At 54.3% G+C, this 14,059-nt stretch overlaps 1 protein-coding gene across 1 annotated transcript; it reads left to right on the top strand.

Annotated features, from left to right (window-relative positions):
- The first annotated feature begins 268 nt into the window (after positions 1-268).
- FOXL2 (forkhead box L2) lies at positions 269-1,402 on the top strand. Its single transcript, XM_044255169.1, has one exon. It carries the CDS (start codon positions 269-271, stop codon positions 1,400-1,402), a length of 1,134 nt encoding a protein of 377 aa, XP_044111104.1.
- The last annotated feature ends 12,657 nt before the right edge of the window (positions 1,403-14,059 follow it).

Consider the following 14,059-nt stretch of genomic DNA (forward strand, 5'->3'; position numbering starts at 1 on the left):
GGGCGGCGGGGCCGAAGCCCCTCTCTGTTGGGCGGACTCCCCATGGCCAGAAGCTGAGCTCCACTCCCGCCGGCCGCTCCCTAGGGGAAGGGAAAGAGGAGAGGAGCGGAGCGAGAGGCCGCCAGCGAGCGAGCAAGCACGGGCGGCATCGGCAGTCTCCAGAAGTTTGAGACTCGGCCGTGAGCGGACTTGGTGCGCCCGGACTCCGCCGCGCCAGCACCAAGGAAAAAGAGCAGGGGCTGCCCGGCCGCGGCGCGCCGGCTTTGTCATGATGGCTAGCTACCCCGAGCCCGAGGACGCCGCGGGGGCCCTGCTGGCCCCGGAGACGGGCCGCGCAGCCAAGGAGCCAGAGGCGCCGCCGCCGCCGAGCCCCGGCAAGGGAGGAGGCGGCGGCGCTGGGACAGCCCCGGAGAAGCCGGACCCGGCTCAAAAGCCCCCGTACTCGTACGTGGCGCTCATCGCCATGGCAATCCGCGAGAGCGCCGAGAAGAGGCTCACCCTGTCCGGTATCTACCAGTACATTATTGCCAAGTTCCCGTTCTACGAGAAGAACAAGAAGGGCTGGCAGAATAGCATCCGCCACAATCTCAGCCTCAACGAGTGCTTCATCAAGGTGCCGCGCGAGGGCGGCGGCGAGCGCAAGGGCAACTACTGGACGCTGGACCCGGCCTGCGAGGACATGTTCGAGAAGGGCAACTACCGGCGCCGCCGCCGCATGAAGCGGCCCTTCCGGCCGCCGCCCGCGCACTTCCAGCCCGGCAAGGGGCTCTTCGGGGCCGGGGGCGCCGCGGGCGGCTGCGGCGTAGCGGGCGCCGGGGCCGACGGCTATGGCTACCTGGCGCCCCCCAAGTACCTACAGTCCGGCTTCCTCAACAACTCCTGGCCGCTACCGCAGCCGCCTTCACCCATGCCCTACGCCTCCTGCCAGATGGCGGCGGCCGCTGCGGCGGCGGCGGCAGCCGCTGCAGCCGCGGGCCCGGGCACTCCGGGCGCGGCCGCTGTGGTCAAGGGGCTGGCTGGCCCGGCCGCCTCGTACGGGCCGTACTCACGCGTGCAGAGCATGGCGCTGCCTCCCGGTGTGGTGAACTCGTACAACGGCCTTGGAGGCCCGCCGGCCGCGCCCCCGCCGCCGCCGCATCCCCACTCACACCCGCATGCACACCATCTGCACGCGGCCGCCGCACCCCCGCCCGCCCCGCCGCACCACGGGGCCGCCGCACCGCCCCCGGGCCAGCTCAGCCCCGCCAGCCCTGCTACCGCCGCGCCCCCCGCGCCCGCGCCCACCAATGCGCCGGGCCTGCAGTTCGCCTGCGCCCGGCAGCCCGAGCTCGCCATGATGCATTGCTCTTACTGGGACCACGACAGCAAGACCGGCGCGCTGCACTCACGCCTAGATCTCTGAGAGCCCAGCGCACGCCGGCTTTGAGGATGCAGGGACGTGCGACGCCGGCCTTAGCCGAAGCCGCAGCCACCGCCGCCGGCCGGACCACGCGCCCTCTGGGGCCATCTTCTGAGCCAGCGTCCAAGGCCCTCTGAGCCTCCTCGCTCCCCTCAACTCCTCTTGCCCCTCTTTTGTCTCCTCCGCTTCCCCTCCTGTTGCTCGCCTCCCTGCCCTCTCGCTCCCCCGGCCTACAGGCCGCCTCTCCGCGCGCCTTCTGCAGGCCTCGTCTCCTCTCGGTGCCCCGGCGTCCAGGCTGGACACCCTTTGCCAAAATTCAGAGCGGAGAGGAAGTGCCGGGGCCGAGGTGCAGCCGGGCGTCGGCGGTGCAGACCTCTTGGCCTTCTCACACAGGTCGGTGCGCTCGCGCTCGGCTTTCCCCACCCGGCTGCCGCGCAGTCCTTGGCTGGAAGCGCCGGTCTGGGCGGTCAATGAGACCCGCGTCGCCCGAGAAAGAGACGAACGTGTGTTTGCTCCACGTCGCCTCTTGGAGCGGTTCAGAAGCCGCTTGCCCGGGCCCACTGGATGGGGCGGGGGTTGGGCCCGAGCGGGAAGCCGGGCTGCCTCGCTAGGCGGCCTGCGCTGGGGTTTACAACACATCCCCGCTCCGAGACAGCCTTCGTGTCCTCCGCTCTCCGTCTCGGCGCTTCGGGCACTTCTAGGCCCGTGGCGGCCGGCTAATGTTTCGCCCAAAAGATCGGGAGGGCTGTTTTAGATAACATTTTGAAATATTTTTTTAAGGGGGAAAAAACCTAACCGGGAAAACCGGCGAAGTATTGTGGCCTTGGAGTTTGCTAAGCAAAACATGAAAATCTCTTCCAGGAGATTTGAAGTAGAATTCCTGTCGGGCCTTCAAAAAACTATGTTCAGAGAGGTAGAATATGTTCAGTAAAAGTTGGTTTCCTTTACGAATTGAGGGGGTTCCCCCCTCTATCATTCTAAAAACAAATCAAAAACAAATTTCCCCGGATCTTCCGATGCAAGCTGCCTGCCTGGCGGACGCTGCAGGGACGGCTCGTCCTCTTACTGATTTTTGTTTTACAAACGTCTTGCTTCTCCCACCTTGGGCAGGAAAAATGTGAAACCTGGCAGCAGTCGGACCAGGCGGGCTTGTGGCCCGGAGCCGGCTGGCCCGAAAATCCCTAGACTTGGTTGTTCTGTAGTGTGTCGTTTGGAGGACCAAATTTTCTAGAAAGAACTAGAGCACTTTTGTTGTTTTGTTTGTTTGTTTGTTTGTTGTTATCGTCTTGTCAATTCCCAAATAAATTTTTTTGTTCTTTCTTTTAAAGCGGACTTATATTATTTCTGCCTTGCCTACGTTTGTTGAGCTGCAGGTTAAAAGAGGGAGATTTCCAGCCAAGTTTTATCCTTTTTCAGATAAATAAGGGTTGAGGGCAGCCCGAGTGGAGGACGTTTGTGGTTGTTGCTGCCGCTCTGTTTTCCGGGGGGATTGTTTGTTTTCTGTGTCATCACTGGTCTGTAGTGACTGTATAATGTCATCAAAGAGATTTTATCAGTGGTGGTTTGTTCACAAGGCGTGGGTGTAGGTAGGATTTGTTTGATTTCTGCACCTATTTGAGTTTGTATTTTACCTCTTACGCTGTCGCACTAGGTGTATGGACTGTATGTTCATTATATTGAACGAATATGTTTGTTTTTCCAGATAAATATAATAACCAGAAAAGTTCATTCCAAATAGATAAAAATCCTGTTTGGGGAAATGTTCTATAGGCTGCAAACGTCTGTACAAATGCAAGGAGCAACTTACATTGATTGCCTTATTATTTTTAATAATCAGAATTCATTTTCCTCGAGATATGTGTAAGAGATTTAGGAGTATCAGAGAGGAATGAACATACTGCGTGGCTCTAGAAATCTATTTTTTTTTCCTTATTTTCTCTACTGGGACTCTTCCAACAACGAATTCAGACGGGTGCTTCCTCACAGGCACATGGGCAATTGACCATGTTACAGCCCCGGGAGCTCAAGGAGTATTAGGGGTGCTCAGCCTTCAGTCTGCTAATGAGATGAGAGGTACCAGCCAGCTCTCCCCTCCACCGTGATGCAGCTTGGGCTGGACTGAACTCCAGCCATGTGTCCCTCACTGTCCCCACTCTGGGCCTGGACAGCAAGGTCCACAGGTCCACGCTGTCCAGCAGGTCAGAGGCAGCTAGTAACAGGGACAAAGGCTGCAGGCTTCCCACTTCAGCCTATACTAGCGGTCCTGCTGTGGCATCATGAAGGTGGGATCCCTATTATGTATAGTTGGGCCTAAGGGTAAGTGGCTGTGACTCAGGACAGCTTTCTCCCTTGGGCATCCCTGGAGATACTGAAAGGTGGAGGATGAAGCCACTGCTCTTCTAAGGAGCATCATCCTGAGATCTCCACTGGAGCTTGCCGATGCCAGGAAAGCCAGAAGGAGCAGGCTGGAGAGGAAGGTTCAGCTGGGGTGGTAAGCCCGAGAGACGGGTCAGGCCTAATATCTGGGTGCTTCTAGTGAGCCACTGCATGATTGTCTGGCTAAGACAAGTTGCAGAAAGGAAACTGGGCTTCTGTGCCTGTGCCTATCTGTGCTTTCTGTGGTGTGAACATGTATGCCGTGGGCAGTTGTGTAGTCGATGCCTGCTGCAAATATGTGTGGATACTGTAAGTCGTTTCCTGGTGACAGGATGGATCATTTACCTCTGGAGAGGGCACATATCTTGGGCATCATAATAACCATATGCCTAATGCTCAAGGAGTGCTTACTGGGATCAACAGTGTGTGTTGCATTCATAAGTCATTGGTAATGTGTGCACTTAACGTTCTTGGTATATAGTCCTGGCTTGCTGAATGATAACAAAGAATGCATATAGAGACTTGGCTTGAGCTGGTGGAGGCTGTCTGTTCCAAAGTCGGTCCTAGGCACCCCTTAACTGCTATCCCCAAAAGAGAAAGCAAAAGAGGAACATCTCCAGGGCAAAGACTTCAGGGAGGTAGGGGAAATTGGCCTAAGCCAGCACTGGAGGACAGCCTCTCTCTGTCCCCAAGAGCTGAAAGGCAAGAGGCACCCTAAGTTCACTGGCAGTCTCACCAAGTATGGAGGATAAAATGAAAGAATCAGTGAAGGATTCCTGCTTTCCAATCACAGGGATTGGAAGAGAGATCCCACACAGAGAAGGGAGACAGATTATACCCCACTTCCCAATGGATGCCCACAGGAAGACATCTGTCTCTAATTCCAGCCCTAGGGGTTTCTCCATAACTCTGTAGTTTGGTCATTTCCCCAGTGCTAAGAGTTTGAGGCAATGGCTGCCTTTCTTCATCTCTCATTTCCTTTCTCTCCTCTCCTTCTTTGCATTTTTGAGTTTCTATTAGAGAAGATGATTTAAGGAATTCCCTAAGTGAGGGCAGAAGTATTTGAGAGAGTTCCTCATATATAGCAATCATGCCTTAGCATATATTGTCTGGTCTAGATGGCTAGACCATGGGGATGTATGTGTTTATGTTTGTCAAGGTATACTAGAAATACAGCTGAGAGTTTGATGCAAAAACCCTGCCTGCATGTCCTGAGTAATGAGTTCCTACACATGGTATTGAATGAGGAGTATGTATTTGCTTGTGTGCTTGTAAACATCCTTACCCTCATCACTGACCATATGAAACTCCCCTCACATTTTCACACAAATTTTTGGTCATCCTTGCCCCCTAAGACTGTCCAGCCAAAATACTATGGGTTAAAGGAGTTAAAGTGTCCTGTTCTCAGGGGGCTGTGGGAAAAATATTCACCAGTGCAGTGCATGCCTCAGGGAACTATGAAATAGAAGGCAACTGGGGTCTTTTCTGGGATGGCCTCACTCTCTACTGCAGAGGGTGTCCTGAGCCTGCTTCCCTTTGCATAACTAAAGAGTTCACTGCCCCCACATGCCCAGTTTGGGTGGGCATAAAGCTCAAGATATTTCACCCCAGGTTAGGTGCCTTCTGGTACTTTCCTGGCTCTCCCACGAAGGGAGGCTGGAGCCCCAGGTTTCTACAAGCCCTCTGGTGGTAGGTGGAAATCGGGGGCAGACCAGGGCTTCTTGTAGTCAGCGGGGCAGGAGAGGATGGGCCAGGAAACTGGGTCAGACCCAAGACAGTCTGCTCATGAATAAGCTCTTCCCTTAATGGAGGCTTGTAGCACCAGAACCACTGGGCCACGGAGTGTGTCCAAGTCAGGAAGCTGCTTGTTCAGGCTCAGGAGCCCAGCGGTACCCCCACTCTGTGGAGCTAAGCTGGTGATGACCATGCCTTGTTGGTCCAGCTGCCTCCATAGGGCTGGCTCTGCTTCTTGGAGTAGATCTGTGGGACCTATAGGAAAGGATGAGACCAGAAGGCACACCTCTCCTGCGTGGTGGGGACCAGAGGAATGAAGTGGTTGGGAGTAACCCTCATGTCCCAGTTCTGCTATAGGGACAAAAGAGATTAAGGATTCTTAAAACCAGGCAGTCTTATCTGGTTTCTATTTTCTGGAGACAGGGAGCCATTCTCTCACAAAAGAATGAACCCCAACGCTCTCAGCTTACATTTAAGGAACCAGACAGAAGTCCTGAGAAGAGAAGGGGCCATCCAGAGGTCACCTAGCCATCTGTGGGGCAAATTGCCTGGAAACTTTATGGAGAGACCTGAGAGCACTGAGCCCAGCTGCCCACTGGGCTCTCCGAGTGGCACAGGCTCCGCAGGCCAATGTGCGATGTTCGGGGAGCTGGGAAAGGGGCGGCCAGCCAAAGGAGAAGGAAGCACAGGACTGAGCCACACGCAGATTGTCCCCCAGAACATTCTGCTATCCTGCTGTTTGCTACACAGGCTCCAGCTTGGTGATAAGCTCTGACAAGCTTGTTCTGAGACAGTGTCAGCCCATGGAGGTGGCCTGAGCAAGGTGGGGCAAGGCAAGTTCAGCCCGAAAGACCTAGTGTCTTTAATAACTGTGTGGCCTTGAGCAAAACAAATATTCTAAATTTCAGTTTCATCATCTATAAAATAGAAACAATTATATCTACCTTGCAGGGTTATTAGAGTAATTAAATGTTCTAAAGACAAAATGCCCATTTTGTAGTAGATGGTCAATATGGTTTTCCCTCTCATATTGAAAAAAGGAAGATAGAAGAAAAGGGGGGAAGGAAGGGGGGATGAAAGGAAGGAAAGAAAGAAGGAAGGAAGGGCAGGCCTTGGGTTGTAATCCCAAAGGGTCTGACATTCTAGTGCAGTGGCCACAGCCACCCTGGAGCCCCCAAGAGCCCAGACCATGGAGCACCTTTCCAATGCAGAGCACAGGCGATTGCGTCCCCACTGTCCCAGTCCCTGGGCTTTTAGCAAGAGCGCATCCTGCTGTCCCGGCGGTGAATACCTGAGCCCTGGGGCCACAGACCGAGGGCCCAGCCCAGGGCTCCTCCAACCTCCCTCTCTCTTCTCCTAAAGCAATCTTCGCCGGTAGTTGAGGTTTTCTCCGATAAAGGCCCAGTCGACCAGCAAAGTGAGAGCCAGCCTGGCGCTTGAGTCCGGGCGCAGCCGGCCACGCTCAGGCTCCTCGGCCAGCGCCTCCTGCCTTCAGGCGCCTCCTTCTGGAACGCGGAGCTGTTGGAACATTTCCCCTCCTTTTTTCAGAAACGCAGTAGGTAGGGACCGGCCGTAGGTGGCGGAGGCCAGCTTGTAGGAGAGACACCGCCCCCCCCCCCGCCCCGGTCTTTGTGCAGAAACGGGAAACTTGAGGGGCAAACGCAGGAAGCGGGTTGGGCCGAGCTGCGGCGAGCAGAGGCGCCGCCGATCCGTGGCGAGCGGGGTTCGTGTGGGGCCAGTGGCTCCGAAGACCCGGGCCTGCGCCGCCGGAGCCTCGGGTTTGCGGGCCTGGTGGCGGCGCTGCCAGCGTGGAGCAGCGGGAATGGAGTGCTCGCTCCCAGGCGTCTCTAAACAAAATTCGGGGGAAATGCCCCGGCCCGAGGGAGCACCGGGTGCTCCCGCCGGCGGGGCGGTCAGAGGAAGCGCAAAAGACCCTGAACGTCCCCAGCGATACCTACCGAACACAGGGGCCAGAGGCCACCCGAGCCCCCGCCACGCCGGGAGGCCAACTCCATTTCTCCGAGGTGGGAGCTCAGCCTGACCTTGGTAATGATACCAACAAGCCGAATCAAACAAATCCTTCTCCCGGGATTTTCCTCTGTCCAAAGGAAAATTCCTTCTCTAGGGAGGCAAGAAAAGGAAGGGGCAGGATCCCAGGAAACTTTCATCTCTATGGACGAGGAGGGAAGGCGAATATGCTTTTTGCTTTTTCTTTGTTTCGGGGAGTGGGGGAAGGAAATTGGACACATTTTTTAAAAATCCCCCCCTCCAACCCCGGCCAACGCTAAAGGCTGTGTGAGCAGAGTCAGGAAACCGAGCCCCCGCCTGCAGTGACACCGGGCCTTTGTCTTCTTTCCTGAAGCCCCCGACTGCTGACCGCGCCGAGATAAAGGCCGGGTCAGAGCCCAGTGGAATCCCGAGGGAGGGGGCCGCGGGGGCCGTCCCACCGGCCGCTTCCAGCAGGCGGGCCTTGCCTGAACCCGGGCTACCAGGCCAGGGCCCGGCCGCGACACCACGCCGCGTTGCCCGACGTCCCCCGAAAGCCTTCCGCCACTAAATTCTTTCTGCCACTAAGTTCCCACCAGCATTGCGTTCTCCGCTTCAAGGCTCTCAGAGGGTGAGCGACCGTGGTTCCCCGCCCGACCTCGCCCGACGTGGTGCTCCGAAGTGGAACCGTGCGCCGCTTTGGCAGAGTCTCGCGTTCGCGGCGGCTGGGCTCGGTTGGCTGGCAGGATCCGAACCCGTGCGGTGTCTGTCGCCGCGGCGCCTCTGTGCCTTCTCGCAGCCCCGGAGACTCCCCCAGCGTTTAGCCTCCACTTTTCTGCGTGAAGCTCTCCTGTCCGCCCGGAATGGTCTGCGGAGACGACGGGAGAGCGTTTGTGACCCTGTCCTAGCGCTTTTTGTGATTTAGAAACACAGGTTGCCGCGGAACTCAGGCCTCGGCCGCGTTGCCTTTGCGTGGCGGCGGCCTTGGTTTCCCAGAGTATGCGTGTCTCCTTTTCTCCGCAGACACACTTAGGTGATGCGAAGGTTGCATGGCTTGGAATCCTACCCAAGAGAGGGAAGACGAACCCGGCTACCTGCGGGTGAGGAGGTGGAGCGACCTGCCCACAGTGTGCGCCTCCTACGCACATCGATTGCAGGGCCTGGGACCCAGGCCGGCCCTGCCGCCGCTTATCTCCCTAGTGACCCGAACCCTCGTGTCTCCTTTTTCGAATGGCTTGTGAGGGTAGGGTGTCCAGGGCATTTTTCCTGCGCTGAATAGAGGATCAGGGTACCCCTTTTGTCTTCCTTGGGGACGCGACCTAGGGAGGTAAAGAAAAGGCGACAGACCTGAGGAGTGAGGCCCTGCAGCTTCCCGCGTTTGGAGTGCCCTCCACCTCTTCCTTTTCTTGCCTCTTGCCCCCACCCGCCCGTTTGGGGATCTTGGTCCCTACTGAAACTGGAGCTGCCCACCGGCTGGCAGATGAGAGATTAAGGAGCCTGGCGGCGCCGAGTCGCTGACCGGATCCGGGCTTTCCCGCACCCTGGAGCAGAAAGTCTCCCCCGATGGCAGTGACCCAGTTCGGGAGAAACGGGTCAGCTGAGCAGCGCCGCACACTCGGACTCCAGGCACAAAGAGCAGCGTTCGCATGCGGAATGCGCCTGCACATGTCTGCACGAGGGTGTCCCGTATCTATGTGCATGTATGATAGATGCATACACGTGTGCACTTGCTATGCACCTAGGGAGACACGTATACACATTTTCACACGAGTGATGTTCGTGTGCACATGTTTGGATGCTGTTCTTGCATGTATCCTGTTCACACATTGTGCAAGCACCAATGAAGTTGGCCACTCCTGAGTGGTAATTACGCCTCACCTTTACACAGACTTAGCCAGTGTTCAATCACAATTTTCACAACTACCATGGGAAATGCTCTCCTTTCACATTTTAGATGGAGAAACAAACTGTACACAGTCTGTAAAAGACCGAGGCCAGATAAAGACTGCCGCTGTGGAGGTAGATGTGTTTGCCCAGCACACTCTGAGGTTGGCTTGGTTAGCGCCAAGCAACTCCAGGCCCAAGGGCTTTGGCCTGTCTCCAGGCTTGCCAAGAGATTCAACTGGCCGTCACTGGGCTTCATTTCGTTGTCCAATAATTGAGCTCTGCTGGAGCTCGGTGACCCTGGTGCTGAACACAGGGGAATTCAGGGCTCTCTGGAGCGCTGAGATAGAGCATCCAAAATTCCAGGCTGGCCACGAGCAGCTTGGTCCCAAAGCCTGACAGGCCTGTGTCTCCAGTACAACCCCATTATGCAAACAGTGAGGTGACAGGATCTTTTCACCTGAGCAGGCAAACCCAGGAGCCCTATGTTATGCCATAGCCGGGACAGGGATAAAACTTGAATTCATTGAGTTTCTGCTGTCTTGAATCTCTCAAAACCCTACAAGAACCAGAGACCACCATTTTACAGAAGAGTATTGTCGGGGTTGGAATCCCCAGTTATGTCTGTTGGGATCCCTAGACCACAGTTCTTCTGTCCCCAGCACGGATCTCCGGGTCCCTGCTTGAGCCATGTCTCCTGAGAGCCCTGGGAGCCACCCAGCTCCTAGCCTCTGACTTCACTCCCCAAGGACAAGAATATCCTAGCCCTCACTAGCATCATTTAAAAGGTTCCTACCAGCATGGAATCTGTGTGTATATATGTATACGAGTGTGTGTGTGTGTGTGTGTGTGTGTGTGTACATGTGTTCCCTCTGTGTGCAGGGTTTTGCTTCTTGCTGCTTCTCCTGGTGCATTTGGTTACCACCCGCCCCAAATCCTGGGTCTCCCGAAACTGAGATTGCCGGAGGGAGGTAATTGACCACAACTCGCCAGATGCCCTTGGGCCTTGGCGCCCGACTCCTGCAGACAGAGATCGCTGGCCTCTGGGCTCCAAGGCCGCCCTCGCCCAGCAAAGCCTGGGCGCTGGAAGGGAGCCCGCTGCACGGCGAGGTCGCCAGTCAGCCGCATAGCCTCGAGGCTGCCCTCTGCTGGCACCAAGCGACAGCATCGCCACCTCCCTCAGCGGCTCAGAATCGGAGCCCACAAGGGGGTCGCACAGGGCAAGGCGATCCATTCTCGCTGGATTCTGGCCACCCCACTTTCAACCACAGTCGAGATCCTCCCGTGTTTTTCAATCTCTGGCCCCTGCCCGCGCGGGCACCAAAGACTCAGTGCTGGGTCTAGGGGGCTGCAGAGAGCCAAAGCTCTATGCTGCCAATCCAGCTGCTCTGCGGCTTCCGCTGAGATCCCCAGACGACTAGCCCTCGGGGAGTCGCGGGACAGGGCGTGGGAAGCCGCAACCCACAGGCGTCCGTCAGGCGTCTCCCTGCAGGCCACTGGCCGACTCTGGGGACCCCAGGGACCCAGGGAGAGCCCCGGGTTGCGTTCAAGCCCTTTTACTCCAGCACCATAGCGTGGATTGGTATCCCGAGGGTTAACTGCCCAAACCAAGAAAACCCTGTCCTCCCGTTCGGATTAACTTCCAGCCCCGTTGAAAAGTAAGTACCCTTGGCGCTGGGATGCCTCTGTTTCAATGCACTTGTCTCCCCCACCAAAGTAAGAGCGCTTCAGGACCAGCAGGGGCCAGTTTCTGACCTGCCCCACACAGAGCCTCTCTCAGGTTCTGCTAGAGGGACGCAACTGGTCCAAAATGCGTCCATCCTTGCTCTTGAAATGAGCCCTAAACAGTGAGTGGAGAAGACACTTCCGTGGGCTGAAGTCTGAGGTGAGATCCAAATCAATCAATAATCATACCTGTGTACTTCCAGTGCTCTATATTAGAACTTTTCATGTTTTCACATTTTCCCTCCTTTACAAAGATAATTCAGATCGAAGAAAATTGAAGAAATAAAACATTAAAATTCGTAAAGAAAACAAAACTTATAGGAAATCCCGTCCCTCCCCCATGAGGTTACCACAGCTAAGATTCTGGTGACATTCCTCTGTATATAAAATTATATTTTATATAATTTTACAAAATTAAACACATATTTTATATAGAATTTGTATCCTGCATCTTATAACCTTTCACCATTAGGGTTTCTCCATGTCTTAATCTAAGATTTTATTTATTTATTTGACAGACAGAGATCACAAGCGGGGGGGGGGGGCAGGTGGGGGGGCAGGTGGGGGGGCAGGTGGGGGGGCCGGCAGTGGGGGGGAAGAGCAGGCTCCCTGCTGAGCAGAGAGCCTGATGCGGGAGCTCCATCCCAGGACCCTGAAATCATGACCTGAGACAAAGGCAGAGGCTTAACCCACTTGGGCCACCGCCCAAGATTTTCTTTTTTAAGAGCTTATTTGTTTAAATAATCTCTACACCCAATGTGGGGCTCAAACTTACAACCCGAAGATCAAAAGTCACATGCTCTTCGGACTGAGTCAGCCAGGTGCCCCTGAAACCTGATTTTCAGTGAATGCTTAATAATCCATCATATAGATGAACCATGATTATTTTTTAAAAGAAAGGGAATTCTTTTTTTTTTAATATTTTATTTATTTATTTGACAGAGATCACAAGTAGGCAGAGAGACAGGCAAAGAGAGAGGGGGAGACAGTCTCCCTGCTGAGCAGAGAGCTCGATGCAGGGCTCCATCCCAGGACCCTGGGATCATGACCTGAGTCGAAGGCAGAGGCTTTAACCCACTGAGCCACCCAGGCACCCCATGAACCATGATTTTTTTATATAACAGTACAAATCTCTTTGTTTCAGGTCCAGGAAAGTCTCCTTAGTCTCAGTCCCAGGGTCACTAAATAGATAATCAGTCATTGATCAATAAATCCTGAGTCCTTTGTTAGCCCAAAAAGGAGAGTCATCCCACCTGCAGAGCACAAAGTATTCACCCAAAACTTTGGGATTGCCTGGAGCTGGGAAAGAGCCCTCCAGTCTCTGCTGACAACTCTCTTCCTTTCCAGGAGACCGGTGGAGCTGGAGTGCTGGGGGAAATGTCTTGAAAGAAAGCAGGGACCAGCAATGTATCTGAAGAATTGCCCTGGACAGCTTCTAGGACCAAAGCCCTATACCTCAGTAACCTGAGCTTCTGTGTGCACTATCTTGGGTTTGTTTATTTGTTTGTTTTTACTTGAGAGAGAGAGAGAGAACACAAGCAGGGGGGAGGGGCAGAGGGAAAAGGAGAAGCACACTCCCCACTGAGCACAGAGCCTGACTCAGGGCTCCACCCCAGGACCCTGGGACCATGACCTGAGCTGAAGTCAGACACTAACCACTAACCGATAGAGCCAGCCAGGCACCCCTGTGTGCAGTATCTTGTAATAGGAGACAAATATGCCTTTATTTGTAGCCTGAATCTTCCCCTTTGAGCTGCGTGACCTCAGAAAAACTGCTAAACCTCTCTGAATCTCATTTTTAAAATTGGAAAAATAACGCTACCACATTGAACTTTTAAAGTATTCAAATAAATAATTACATCACTTAGCCTGGTGCCTGTACAAAGAAATCCTCAATACGTGGTAGTTACTGCTCCTACTGCCTCTGCTGTTGCTTCTGGCATTAGCTTTGGTCTTGGGGATCACTGCAATTGCCCTCTCCCTCAACTCCTGACCCCATTGCTACTGTTAAACACAAACCTGAATCCTGGCACCAAGCCGGGTCCAGGTTCTCAGGGCTGAAGAAGTCATTCCAGCACTCTGGTTGGACTGCTTAGGACCTTCTGACAATCAGGCCTGGGCTTGGACTGTTTATACTAGAACCGTTAAAACAGGAAAATATGCAAACCCTTCATTCACAGGGATCCGGCTATTGTTGGGTCAGAAATGATATTTTTGTTTCTAAAATAAAGGTACATTTGTTGCTTTACACACACACACACACACACACACACACTTTTTTTGTGTGTGGGGAGGGTTGTGTCTACAAAGCTGAGAGGGCAAAGCAAATGACCTGGCTTATTTGACCAGCTCAAGCAGTCAATCTAGAAGGGTCCCTTTGGCCTGACTGCTTATGTATCTGGGCTCCAACAAGCCTGAATGTCACTGAGTCTTATTTTGCCTGGCCTGAGACTAGGCTTTTATCCATCTCCCAAACAAAATACCATCTCCCAAACTTGATAGTGATGCTAGCTCCGTCTAGAAATAGAACTAAAGAAGAATTTCATAAATTACATTAATTTAGTTTGTCTGATCCCAGTAGACTCAACGGCCTGTCAAAACCTCACGGAGAAAGTTTTTTTTTTTTTTTTAAGATTTTATTTATTTATTTGTCAGAGAGAGGAGGAGAGAGAGTGAGCACAGGCAGACAGAGAGGCAGGCAGAGGCAGAGGGAGAAGCAGGCTCCCCGCCGAGCAAGGAGCCCGATGTGGGACTCGATCCCAGGACGCTGGGATCATGACCTGAGCCGAAGGCAGCTGCTTAACCAACTGAGCCACCCAGGCGTCCCACGGAGAAAGTTTTTAAGGTGTGGATTTCAGGGTCCTGTTCAAACTGGCTAGCTCCTGCCTTTCTGGGGCCAGTGCCTGGCGATCTATGTCGTGTGTAACTGTAAGTCCGTTCCTCCAGGTGATTCTG

The sequence above is a fragment of the Neovison vison genome, chromosome 6 (genome assembly GCF_020171115.1).
Source record: "Neovison vison isolate M4711 chromosome 6, ASM_NN_V1, whole genome shotgun sequence".
Classification (NCBI taxonomy): domain Eukaryota; kingdom Metazoa; phylum Chordata; class Mammalia; order Carnivora; family Mustelidae; genus Neogale; species Neogale vison.